We start from the raw sequence: 12,150 nt of genomic DNA, 5'->3' as shown, positions 1-12,150 counted from the left end.
CCCCAGACATGGAGGGGTTCGGTACACAGAGCTCCAGCACAGCCTCCCCAAAATGTGAGCCTGCACCCACATGTGCACCAGCACCCAGAGCATGAACACATGTGTGTGTGTATCTATATATATCTGTATTTCTGTATATCTGTATTTCTGTATATCTGTATATCTATCTCTATTTATCTATCTCTATATTTCAATATCTGTATCTATCTATATATTTCTATATCTACATATCTGTGTAGCTATGTCTGTCTCTATATATCCCCACTCCTAAAAAAATAGCGCACATATGTGATACATGTATACACACAATATCAATACCTCCCCCCCATACATACACAGTGGCTACCTGTACATATATAGACACACAGGGAATATTTGTATAAAAATATATATATATATATATGTACACAAAGAGGGCTAGAACAGATGTATACACCCCTACACCCCTAAAACAGTGGCATATGTGTGTGCAAGACAGATGTACACACACACACAAAATCAACATGTATCCACAACTATACATACACAGCAACTACCTATATATATACATATATACATCTATATACACACAGAATACAAAATATACACACACACAGAATATACACACACACACACACATACACAGAGGGCCAGCACTCACCTATACATAACCCCAACCCTAAAACTGTAGCACATATGTGATACAGGCATGTACACACACGCACACACACACGTACCCTGAGCTATAGATACACAACAACCACCTGTATATATACACATATATACACAGAGAACACTTGTGGGTATATATATGTACACACACATATATATACGTACATATACACATATACATATGTACACACACACATATACATACATATACACATATATGTATATGTATACATACATACACACACATGTGTATATATATATATATATATATATGTACACTCACAGAGCCAGCACACACATATGGCACATCCCAACCCTTACAGGAGTAACATGTATGCAAACATGCATGTGCACCCAAACATGTTTACAGCTAATAACATGCAGAAACTACCTGCACATACACACACATATGCACCTATAGACATCTATATACAGGCACAGACACAGATAGAAAGTACCTCTGTTTGTGTGTGCATGCACACCTGAAATAATAAATAAACAATAAATACAACTTAAATATAAATAAATAATATAAAATACATATTAAATAATAAAATTATACACAATAAAAATAATATAACTTCTATTGTTATATTAAAATATTATTAAATAAAATTATAAAATATAAACAATACATTAAAAACTTGTGATAATAAATAAAATTATGTGTCTATTGATAGTGTGTACACACACACACACAGAGTATTAGCACAGGCACAGGTGTGTGCACGTGTGAAGACACCAGCACGTGTGTAACACACACATTATTGCCAGTACGTCTGCACACATACATAGGTACAAGCACATATGTATATGTATAAAAATATGTATGTATATATGTATATACATGTATATATGCACATCTACATGCCCACTACCCTGCTGTGCACAGACACAGACACATGCACACACACAGATGGACAGACACCTGTGCACACACAGAGTAGACCCGTGTATGTGCACACACAGAGATACATGTACATGCACACACACACGTATGTACACACACGTATGGACACAGAGAGACATGTATGTACACACACACACACACAAACACAGCGGTATCAGCCCCGGTGCATCTCCACACCCACGCAGAGCTGACAGCACATATCCATACATGCATATGGCCAGGTGTGCCAGCACACGTACACACACACACACACACACACACACGCACACATATCCAAATTGCCCTCCGTGGGCACATGGACACACACACACACCCCTCCCCAGCAGCCACAAACACAGGTGTGCACATAATTCTGGGCAGCCCTTGGAGCACTATATTCCCCCACATAGCATACACATATATACATACAAACACATAAAACATACGTGTATGCATATAAACACACATAAATACATATGTCCAAGTACAAACCCAGCAGCAGTCACCTGTCCACATGCACACGCATGTTATTGGCACATGTGTATCTACACACACCAGCCTTCATATTCCCACACTTCCAGCTTGGGAATCCTTATGCACACACACACACACACACACAAACACACCAGTGTACAGGTGTGTATGCACACACAGAGCCCTGCACAACATGTAACACACACACACACACGTATGTGCCCACACACTCCCAGCAGCCCCATGCTCACACCTCCCAGCCCCCCCAAACCCCACGTTACCATCAGCCAGGTGTCGAGGGAACACGCCAAAATTTGGGGGGGAGCGAACACGCCAAAATTAGGGGGCAACACGCCAGAATTCTGGGGGTATCCCTTGGGAAGTGCTGCCCCAGGGATGAGGCGGCCGAGTGGCAGCGCTGCCGCTGCCGCCGCCTTTTTATAGGGCTCGGCAGGTGATGTGCACACACCTGGAAACTCCAGCTCCAGGTTCCTTCCTCCTCCCCGCGGGCCGGTGCACTTCCTTCTCTACTCCACGTGTGCCAGCCTGGAACACAGCCTGACACCTCCAGGATTTCAGGAGGGAGGATGGGGAAGGGTGTCCAGAGGCTTGGCTGCCCCGATGACACGGTGATGGGCATCCCCCAGGCCATGCCCTTGCATCACCCAAGCAGTGATATCACCGGGGCTGCTGGAGCAGAAATCCCAAGTTGGGCAACCCTGGAAAGGGCTGAAGGGCAGCGATTACCCCCTGCTCTTTGCTCCAGGATGTCCCAGTGGCCTCTAACAGCACCAGTGGGATACTGGTTTCATGGTGTAAAGAGCAGGGCTGGAGGATGGGAAATTCCAGAGCACTGGGAAGTCAGGGACCCCAAATATTGTTCCTTAAATCAGAGGGATTTATCAGAGGGACCTTCAGATGATCCCATCCGTGGCACTGCCTGCAGAGACTCTCACTTACCACCACCAGTGGGATACTGGTTTCATACTGGGTGCAAGAAGCAGGGCTGGAGGATGGAAAATTCCAGGGGATTAGGAGTTCAGGAACCCTAAACATCACCCCTAAATGAGGGAGGTTTATCAGAGGCACCCCCAGATGATGTCCCCTCACTAACATGTAATACCAGTGTGATACTGCTTTCATACCAGGAGCCAGAAGCAGGGCTGGAGCCTGGGACAGGGACCCTAGAGATTGTTCCCTAATTGAAGGGGGTTTATATGGGACACCCCCAGGTGATATCAGACATTGGGCCCCCCACTAACACCAGCAGTGGATACTGGTTTCATACTGGGTGCACGGAGCAGGGCTGGAGGGGAAAGGGACCCCAAACACTGGGGGTTCAGGGACCCCAAACATCAACCTCTAAATAAGGGGGGTTTGTCAGAGGGACCCCCAGATGATGACCCCCACTACCACTGGGATACTGGTTTTACACTGGGAGCAAGGAGCAAGATTGAAGGTAGTGAAATTCCAGGGTATTGGGGGTTCAGGGACCCTAAACATCACTCCTAAATGAAGCAGCTTTATAAGAGGCACCCCCCAGACAATGCCAGCCAGGGCACGAGCTGCAGAGCCACCCACTAACACACCACTGGGATACTGGTTTCATACTGGCTGCTCCCTCAGGAGACAGGGTAGCTCTTCCAGCTCCACGGAGCAGCAGAGTTGGAAAAATAAACTACAAGTCCCCTCAAACTGAGGGGTACAGACTCCCAAGGCAGGGGAGAGGGTGGAGATGGGATGCAGAGAAGAGCAGGAAAAGGAAAAACTGGTTATCAAAATACTTTATTTCAGGGAGATCCCTAAAAAAAAAAAAAAAAAAAAAAAAAAAAAAAGGGAGAAAAAAATCAAAGGAAGAAGGACCCTCCTGTTAGACAGACATGCCCACAACACCTGCAGGGCTCCTGGGAAATCAACTGAACCAATCCGCTGCTCCAAAGAAAGGACAGGTCATTCCCGAGGGGATTGAGGCAAGAATATATATATATTTGTTCCTGGGGGAGGAGGGGGTGTTGCCAGCAGTTCACAGCAGTTTTCGGCTCTCTCGGCACACAGGAACTAGAACTGCATTGCTGAAGACACTCAACACACAGCAGGGCTAACTAGGAGAATACAACTCGAGGCTAGCAAAGAGGGGAGGGGAGAGAGAAGTGGGAGCATCCCACGGGGCTGGAGTCCTCTGTGCAGAATTTACACGGCTCCGGAGCCACTGGCACTCATGGAGCCGGAGCGAGTCGTCGCGGGAGTCTCGGCTGACAGAACTTCCTTAATTTTTTTGTTTTGTGTGGGTTTTTTAAAAAGAATCGCAGCCAAAATGAAGACAGAACTGCAAAATCCCAAAGTGGCCACTTTTTCCACTATTTATAAAAACATCAACAGTCACTACAGGGCATGGCCCACTATACTTTTCCCGGGATTTTGGCCCGCTTGCGAGCGATGGCGTCTTCCACCGCCTTGAGCTGCTTCAGGAGCTCCTCCCGCCGTGACAGGGTGCTGGACTTGCCCCCCTTGACGGCTGCAGGACCCGGGTCGGATGCCTTGCCTGGGACACTTGTGACTTTGCTGGAGCTCTTGGATTGAGGGGAGAGCTGGCGTTTCCTGGGAGAGAGAGAAAGGAGAGGTAGGTGAGAGGCACTGGAAAAACCTCAAAGACATCTGCCCTGGTGGGATCATTAAGGATGGAAAAGACATCATCAAGTCCAAGTTTCAACTGGATCCCACCATGCCCACTAAACCATATGGAATCATGGAATGGCTTGGGTGGGAAGGGATCTAAAATTTCATCCAGTCCCACCCCCTGCCATGGGTAAGGACACCTTCCACTACACCAGGTTCCTCCAAGCCCTGTCCAACTTGGCCTCGGACACTTCCAGGGATGGGGCAGTTCCAGCTTCTCTGGGCAACCTATGCCAGGGCCTCCCCACCCTCACAGAGAAGAGTTTCTCCCTAATTTCTGATCTAAACTAATCTATCAGGAAGTGTCACACCTAACACATCACTCCAAGAGCTGGTGGGAGAAAACGAGAGGCCTTGGGTTAAAAACTAGCTGAAATAGTAAAAAAATCAGCTGTTCCAGGGAGATTCCCAGAATAAACTCGGCACCATGGGCTGTGCTATCTCTTGGGTGCAGTGAGCAGCTCAAGGGAGTGGCAGAGAGACAAAGAGGGGTGAGCAGCCCTGGAGCAGCCCCACAATCCCAAATCCTGACAGCCCCTTCCCTGTGATGCCAGTGGGCCTTGTGGTGCCCTGGAGAAACCAAGTATGTCTGTAACCCCCTCCTATCCCCCAGATTGGCATAGGGCACATCAAACCCACCATGTGCCACTGCCAACTCAGAGAGCAGCAGGATTAGAGGGTCAGGAATCATTGATGTGATACCAGTGCTGGGCTGGAATGGCTGAGGTTCCCGTCACTGCTGGAAAACAGGACCTGAGGGCCTGAGGCAGGACAGGGCTGTGGCAGCAGGGTGAGGTTTTGGTTTGGAAAGACTCTGAGACATGGAAATTGAGGCTTGTTCGTGGCCCAAGATGGGAGAAGGGAAGGGAAGGGATGGCACAAGTGCGGCCAGCCAAGGAACACTGGGATGCGTTTGCTTCCAGAGATCCTTGGAGAGATGACACTGGAGAAATGCAAAGCAGCATTGTCTGGTTACAGGCCTGAGAGAGCCCCAGGTGTACCACAGGTGCTCCACAACCTTCAGCCCCTGAAGCCACGTGTCCAGTCCTGCAATGGGATACACCCAGTACAGCAGTGGGCACAGGCTTCCAGGAATTTGGACGTGAGCTGGTCACCTGTCACCTCAGGGGACGGCAAAGCGCAAAGCCAGGGCTGTCAGAGGACACGTTTTAATGTGTCACAGTAGCAAGGTAAGCCAGGCTGGGAAAAATGGGAATCAGGCACTGGAGCCAGGTGCCAGAAGGAGCTGGGCAGCAGCGGGTGAAGGGGTTGTACTCTCTTGCTCATTAACACTGTGCTAAACGAGGCACTGATGGGGCTCACACCTGACCCACTTGGCTCCTCTTGCTGGGACTGACCTCAAGAAAACCCCTGGGCTCCGGCTCATCTCCAAGCTGGAATGGCTCAGCTTTGCACGGAGCCTTGAGCACCTCTGGCACCTGCCCAGGGAGCTCTGCGTCCTTCCTCCTGCTGTGCTCCATGGCAACTGGGAACTGCAGTCCTAGAGCCTTGGAGCTGCCCTGGGAAAGTGTGAGCCCAGCCTGGCCCACAGGGAGCCCAGAGAACAAGCAGCACTCACCTGTCTGCCTGTGCAGGGGAAGGTTTTGGGTTCTGGCCCCTCTGTCGCTCCTGTTTGGGGGATGAGAGTCTCCCAGTCGCCTTCCTGTCACGAGAGCCTGTTGGGAGAGGAAAAGAAAGAGGAAGATATTCCTGCTTGTCACCAAGGCACAGTTCACTTCTCTACCTGCTGAACCCCCCCAGCAGTGTATCAGTGCTCTCTTGAAACCAGATCATGCCAAAAAAAGGCCCAGTCCAGCAGCAGCCAGGAAAAGAACCTCCTGCAGTGTTCCCCCCACTACAGGGGAAGCAGAGAAACCAGTGAGGGCTGTGCCCCACCATCCCCTGTACACATCATCAGCTGTAGGGAGGGCACCGGCCTCTCCTCATCCTCCAGCTGCTGGAATAAGGCATTTTTTGCTTGCAAACCTGTTGGCTCTGCACTGGCAAGGTCACAGGGTGTACTGGCTCAAAGAGTGACAGGTGAGGGCAGTTCTGCTGCTTTTGGAGCCAACAGGACCATCCTTCAGGCAACATCACCCCCGTGTTTGTTCACAGGCTGAGCTGCGATGCCCTGCCTGGAACTGTCATGGAACTGTCATGGGGGCTCAGGGATGAGGGGAAGCTCACTGGGGTCCTGGAAGGGTGCTCAGTCCCTCCTGGCAGCAGCACCTCTGTGTGCCAGGGCATCCCTCTGCTCCTGAGGATGGACACTGTGACAGGTCAGGCTCTGGACACCACAGATCCAGGTGAGACAGACTCAGGGTACCACCATTGACCAGTCGGGTGCTGGAACACTGAGGGGTTCAGTCCCAAGTCAGCCAAGGATACCTTTGCCACTGGGATTTGAGGCTTCAGGGCTTGGACTCCCATCACTGAAAGTGTTCCAGGCCAGGGTGGACGGGGCTCAGAGCAACTTGGTCTAGTGGAAGGTGTCCCTGCCCATGGAGGGGGGGTGGAATGAGATAAGCTTTAAGGTCTCTTCCAACCCTAACCATTCCATGATTCTGTGATTTGCTACAGCTTAAAAATTGCTTTATAAGACCAAGACAAGAAATAGTACAGAATTACATCTATGTTTATATCTGTAAAATATGCTGGGTTGGCCCATTCACTCGTCTGCAACTCAGCAGCCTGTGAACTAGATCCCAGTGAACTTCAACCTCACCCAGTCCCGTCCATGCTGCCTCTGCAGGAGTCAAATGCAACCAGGTTATTAGCACACAAATTCTTGCTGGCTGGGACCCAGAGTCAACAAGATCCACCTACAGCTGAGCCACCAGGGAAAACAACATCACGTGGCAGTGCTGGCTCCGACGTCACAACCAGCCACCTCTGGCTGCCAACTCCCCCCACCCCCTGTGCTTTCTGGCAGCGACAGCACAGGCTGGAATGTGGCATTGAGTTCCCTCTCTTCGGATCACCAGCTCGGTTTTCCAAGGTGTTACAGCCTCTGGTGAGGACTCAAGGCCTGGGAGAACACTTGGAAAGCCCGAGTCTTTCTAAACATCCAGGGCAGAGTGGATTGTGTCACACACAAGTGGGGAAATCATCTAATTTCACAGGATGGGTGATGCAGGCAGTTATTGCATCCATCCATTCTGGGGCCTTGGCAGCCCGCACTCCCTTTCTAAGCACCGCCACAAGCCTGTCTGTCAGGGTAAGATTCACTGGGATGCACTGGAATCCAAGGTAGAGAAAACTCCAGGATGCAGTAAAGGAAACTCCTATGACTTAGAATCATGGAATGGTTAAGGCTGGAAAAGACCTTTAAAATCATCAACCCAGCACCACCATGTCCACCACTAACCATGTCCTCAGGTGCCACATCCACACGGTTTTTGAAAACTTTTCCAGGGATGGGGCCTCCACCACAAAATGTTCCCTAGTACCCAATCTAAACCTCTCCTGACTTTGACAGCCACATCCAAGGACACCAGCAGCGAGTAGGAGGCTGTGGAGGGATGGATATGGAGGTGAGTGCTCTGTGTCTTTAAAGCAAGGGGGTTATTTTTTTGGAAAGGACTTACATGGACACAATGGAGCCACAACGGGCACAATGTGCCCAATGGACAGTGTGGTAAGGCCAGGTTTGGTCTGACCTCACCCATGCCAGGGCCCCCCTCTGCCGTGTTTTTGCAGCAGGATGGGCAATACAGCCCCAGTACCTGGTGGCAATTACACACTCTGAAGTTTTGGAAGGACACATGACTGTAATTAATCTTTCTGGTTATTGGATTCTTGGAGCAGAGGCTTTCATGGGACATTTGTCACCCAAGCACTGCCTGGAGCAGGAACCGGGAGCAGGAACCCAGACAGGCCAGGAGCCCAGGGATGGCTGATGTCTCACCTCTGTCAGGGGACAGGTTGGCCCGTTTGGCTGGAGGGGAGGTTGGCCTGTCCTTGTCTGCTGGCTCGTATCTCTTCCTACTTCCTTTGTCAGCTGCCTGAAATGGAATTAGAACAGACAACGGAGCTGAGCAGCCACTTCCCTCCAAGGAACCATCATCTCCCTGCGATGGTACCTGGCTCATGCAACCACCTCTCCCATTAAACTCTTTCCACACACCAGTCCCAACCTCCCCTGGATCGTGTCATTCCCAACCACCAGAAGGCAACGGCAACATCCTCTTGCACTGGGGGTTAACACTGCGCTATTTTCAGAATAGAAACAGGAAAACAGCAGCTTTTTGGGATGGTTTTTTTTTCCAGCAGCACCAAGGATAGCAGATGTTAAGGAGGCATGTGGAGCCCTGCCTTTTCCAGGCTCTGAGGGTGCTGGCAGTCATGTGTCACTGCACACTCCTCCCTACAGAGCAGCTTCCTGGCCATGATAAAGCCGCCTCACGTCAGAGCACAGGGAAGTAGAAAAATCTGCAGCCTCAGACTGTGCTGGGGAATTTGGGCTGTCAGAGCAAAATATTAACGCTTCAAAAACAGGAACCTGCCCACGTGAGCGGGGCCAACACCCTGCCCCGGCACAAAACCCCACGAGGCCAAACTCTCCCACATGATGTGGATTGCGATCACTGCTGGAGGCTCCCAACTGGGGCAGCGGGATCAGTGGGAAAGGGGGAAGAGCCAAGTGGGCACACTTTTACCTCCTGACTCGAGTGAATGACTCGTCAGCAGCTCGCTCCAGTGGGAGGAGAGCGTGCTCGGAAGCGTGCCGGGAGTATGCTCCCAGTGGGAAAGGCCCCGGCACATGTGGGACTCTGGCTGCAGCCTTCGAGCAAGCGGGAAGAGCCCTTGAAGCTGCAGCAGGAATGTGCCCCAGGGAAGCCGCCAACACAGTCGCAAACTGAAGCCACCACAGGGTGTGTTGCTGCCAGACTGGTTCTGTCTGCCGCCCTCCAATCCAGCTCCAGATCTTCCTGGCTGAGCTCATCCTGCCAGCATGGAGCCTGGAGCTCCCCTTCCACCCGTATCCATCCCACCCATTGCTGGGATCCCTGTGAGGAGGGAATCTCAGACATCCACCCCCCTCACCTTGTTCAGGAGGGTCAGTTTGATCTCCTTGTGCCCACTGAAGCCGCCCTGCTGCGACTGGGGGGCCGAGGGCTGCTGGCTCTGGAGCAGCTGCTGGGATTTGCTGCCCTGGGTGGGCTTGGCTGATTTCAGGAGCTGAGCAGGCACATCCCGTTTCCGCTTCTCCTCTTTAGCACTGTCTTCTTTTTTTGACTTTCCTGTTGAAACCAGAGAGCAGATGTGGTGACTTAGGACTGAATCCTTTGGAGGGAAGGGCAAGAGGACGCTGCTCCAGGGACTGGAAAAGCCCACATCAGTTTACACAGCACGTGGCCCCAGGGTCAAAGGATTCAGGAAACCAGAATTTCCAAAGAGAGGAATATAAAACACAAAGAACAAAAGGCTTTTGCCGCCAACTCTGCTACGGTCTAAAAACAACAAAGAAAGAGTAACATGATACTGGAGTTGTCCGGATTTTCATCACCTTCCAAGGGTGAAAGAGAATAAGAGAGGAAGAACTCTCAGGGAGGTAAAGGCATGAGACAGCCACAGGCACAGGGATGGAAGGATGTGAATATAAATTTGCTCCATGGCCTCACCCTGCCCAGGTAACACCTCTGGGCTCCCCTGGTCTGTGCTCAACGATTTTCCTGGAGCCCACAGTATTCCCAAGTAAGTTATATAGGATCATTGCTCTTCCCTTCTTTTCCCAGGACTCCATAGAGGAAAAAGCACTAAAGCAGGTACCTCTACCTTTCTTCTGCTGGGCTGGGGTGGGGGAGCGGGAGCTGGCCGAGGACACGGGGCTGGCCAGGTCCGCGTACATGTCCTCGGAGTCGGCGCTGCGCACGGAGCTGCTGCTGGACGAGGCACTGGACACTGAGGAGACGCTGCTCACGCTCAGGGACCTGCAAAGAAACAACAGCTCAAGAAAGCAACAACAATCAGGCAGTGGTGAGACCTTTTTCCATTCCCCTGGCTGGATGTCAGGAAGCTCAAAGGCAGGCAACGACCAGGAACAAAGGCCGTGTGTCCTGGGGTGCCGACGATATGAAAATTCCCAAACACGTAAGATGTACACCTAGAAAGTAATTAAGGCAACATGTAAACAGGTCACTGTTTGCCCAGAAAAACAAGGAGTGAAAGCAGGGTGTGCTGTCACAGGTCAGTGTTATGGCTCAGGGCAAGGGTTCCCTGGCAGGGTTTCTGGTGTTGGCAAACATTTACTGTCACGACAGGTAATGACAGGGAGGATAACTCCAAGATGGTCATCTCCTAATAGTGTCTATCCCTGGAAGTGTTCAAGGCCAGGATGGACAGGGTTGGAGCAACCTGATCTAGTGCAAGGGGGGGTTGGACTAGATGAGCTTTGAGGTCCCTTCCACCCCTAACCATTCCAGACATACGTTAACTCCATGAATATTCAGGCAGCCTCTCCAGCCTGTTCCACAGGCCTCACCAACCTGCCCTGCCAGCAAGATCCAGGCTCCCTGGCTGGAGGCTGGATTGGGATAACTGAACAGGCTGTGGTAGCTTTAGCACAGACCAACCCTGCTACAAACTGCAGTCTGTACCTGCTGGCATCATAGAATCATAGAATATTCTGAGTGGGAAGGGACCCACACGGATCATCAAGTCCAACTCCCATCCCTGCACAGGACACTCCAACAATCCCACTGTCCCAGAGTGTTGTCCAAATGCTGCCTGAGTTCTGGCAGCCTTGGGGCTGTGACCACTGCCCTGGGGAGCCTGTTCAGTGCCCAACCACCCTCTGGGGGAAGAACCTTTTCCTGATATCCAACCTAAACATGATGGAGCTGAGCTCTGAGAGGTCACATGGATTGTTGCAACGGTGACAGGATGAGCCAGAAACTCTTGTCCAGGCTACAGGATGTCACAGCAAAGCTGGTTTGGGCACACACCGTATTTCCTCCGTTTTCCCCTTCCCCACACCCCTGGAGGAGCAGCACCCACAGCCCCAGAGCCACACAAGCAACTCCTGTGTTCATTTTTCCCCACCCGTGCCCAGCTCTCTGAAGCTCTTGCATCACCCCTGAGCTGATGAATGTGACAAGCATGTGGTAAACAAGTTTGGATTTCTGTAAAATAACGCGGATGTTGAAGCTTGGAGTTCCACAGAGTTCAGGGATGTGAATTAGAGCTGCTCAGAGCCAAATCCTGCCTAATCCACTAGTTTTGCACTACAGGTCTACCCTTAAATCTGTGTCCCAGGGAAGTGCTCTGCCTGTGAGTTTTCAAGGACTCTTGTGTGTGAACAGATGCAAAAGCCTGAATGAATGACTCGAAAGAGGTTTATTTTATGACTCTTTGCTGGAGGGAGTTTGGTGTCTACACATCCCACAGACTAACAGCCTTAGAACTGTTCACTTGGGGCTAAACACAAAGGGAACTGGCTGTGCAACTTTACCAGCAAA

At 50.8% G+C, this 12,150-nt stretch overlaps 2 protein-coding genes across 7 annotated transcripts in view; both read right to left on the bottom strand.

The window, feature by feature from the left end:
• The window catches only part of IL17C (interleukin 17C), a 1,687-nt gene extending 1,039 nt beyond the window's left edge, over positions 1 to 648 (bottom strand). The window contains exon 1 of the mRNA XM_029965525.1: positions 641 to 648. Within this exon, the coding sequence (XP_029821385.1) occupies positions 641 to 648 (8 nt within the window). The remainder of the gene's footprint in view (positions 1 to 640) is intronic.
• A 3,659-nt stretch (positions 649 to 4,307) lies between these two features.
• Positions 4,308 to 12,150, bottom strand: part of ZC3H18 (zinc finger CCCH-type containing 18) — a 45,617-nt gene continuing 37,774 nt past the window's right edge. For 4 of the 6 annotated variants that reach the window (XM_018084141.2, XM_018084157.2, XM_018084174.2 and 1 more), the window contains 5 exons: positions 10,463 to 10,623; positions 9,737 to 9,933; positions 8,598 to 8,694; positions 6,270 to 6,366; positions 4,313 to 4,612 (listed from right to left, as the gene is read on the bottom strand). In XM_018084141.2, the coding sequence (XP_017939630.2) occupies positions 4,414 to 4,612; positions 6,270 to 6,366; positions 8,598 to 8,694; positions 9,737 to 9,933; positions 10,463 to 10,623 (751 nt within the window). In that variant the 3' untranslated portion in view covers positions 4,313 to 4,413. Of the gene's footprint in view, positions 4,613 to 6,269; positions 6,367 to 8,597; positions 8,695 to 9,736; positions 9,934 to 10,462; positions 10,624 to 12,150 lie in introns of all 6 variants that reach the window. The other 2 variants (XM_018084150.2, XM_018084165.2) reach the window with 1 other exon arrangement.

The sequence above is a fragment of the Manacus vitellinus genome, unplaced genomic scaffold (genome assembly GCF_001715985.3).
Source record: "Manacus vitellinus isolate BGI_N305 unplaced genomic scaffold, ASM171598v3 scaffold_10_pilon, whole genome shotgun sequence".
Classification (NCBI taxonomy): domain Eukaryota; kingdom Metazoa; phylum Chordata; class Aves; order Passeriformes; family Pipridae; genus Manacus; species Manacus vitellinus.
Note: the sequence above shows the minus strand (reverse complement) of the source record. Positions and strands in the feature narration are given on the sequence as shown.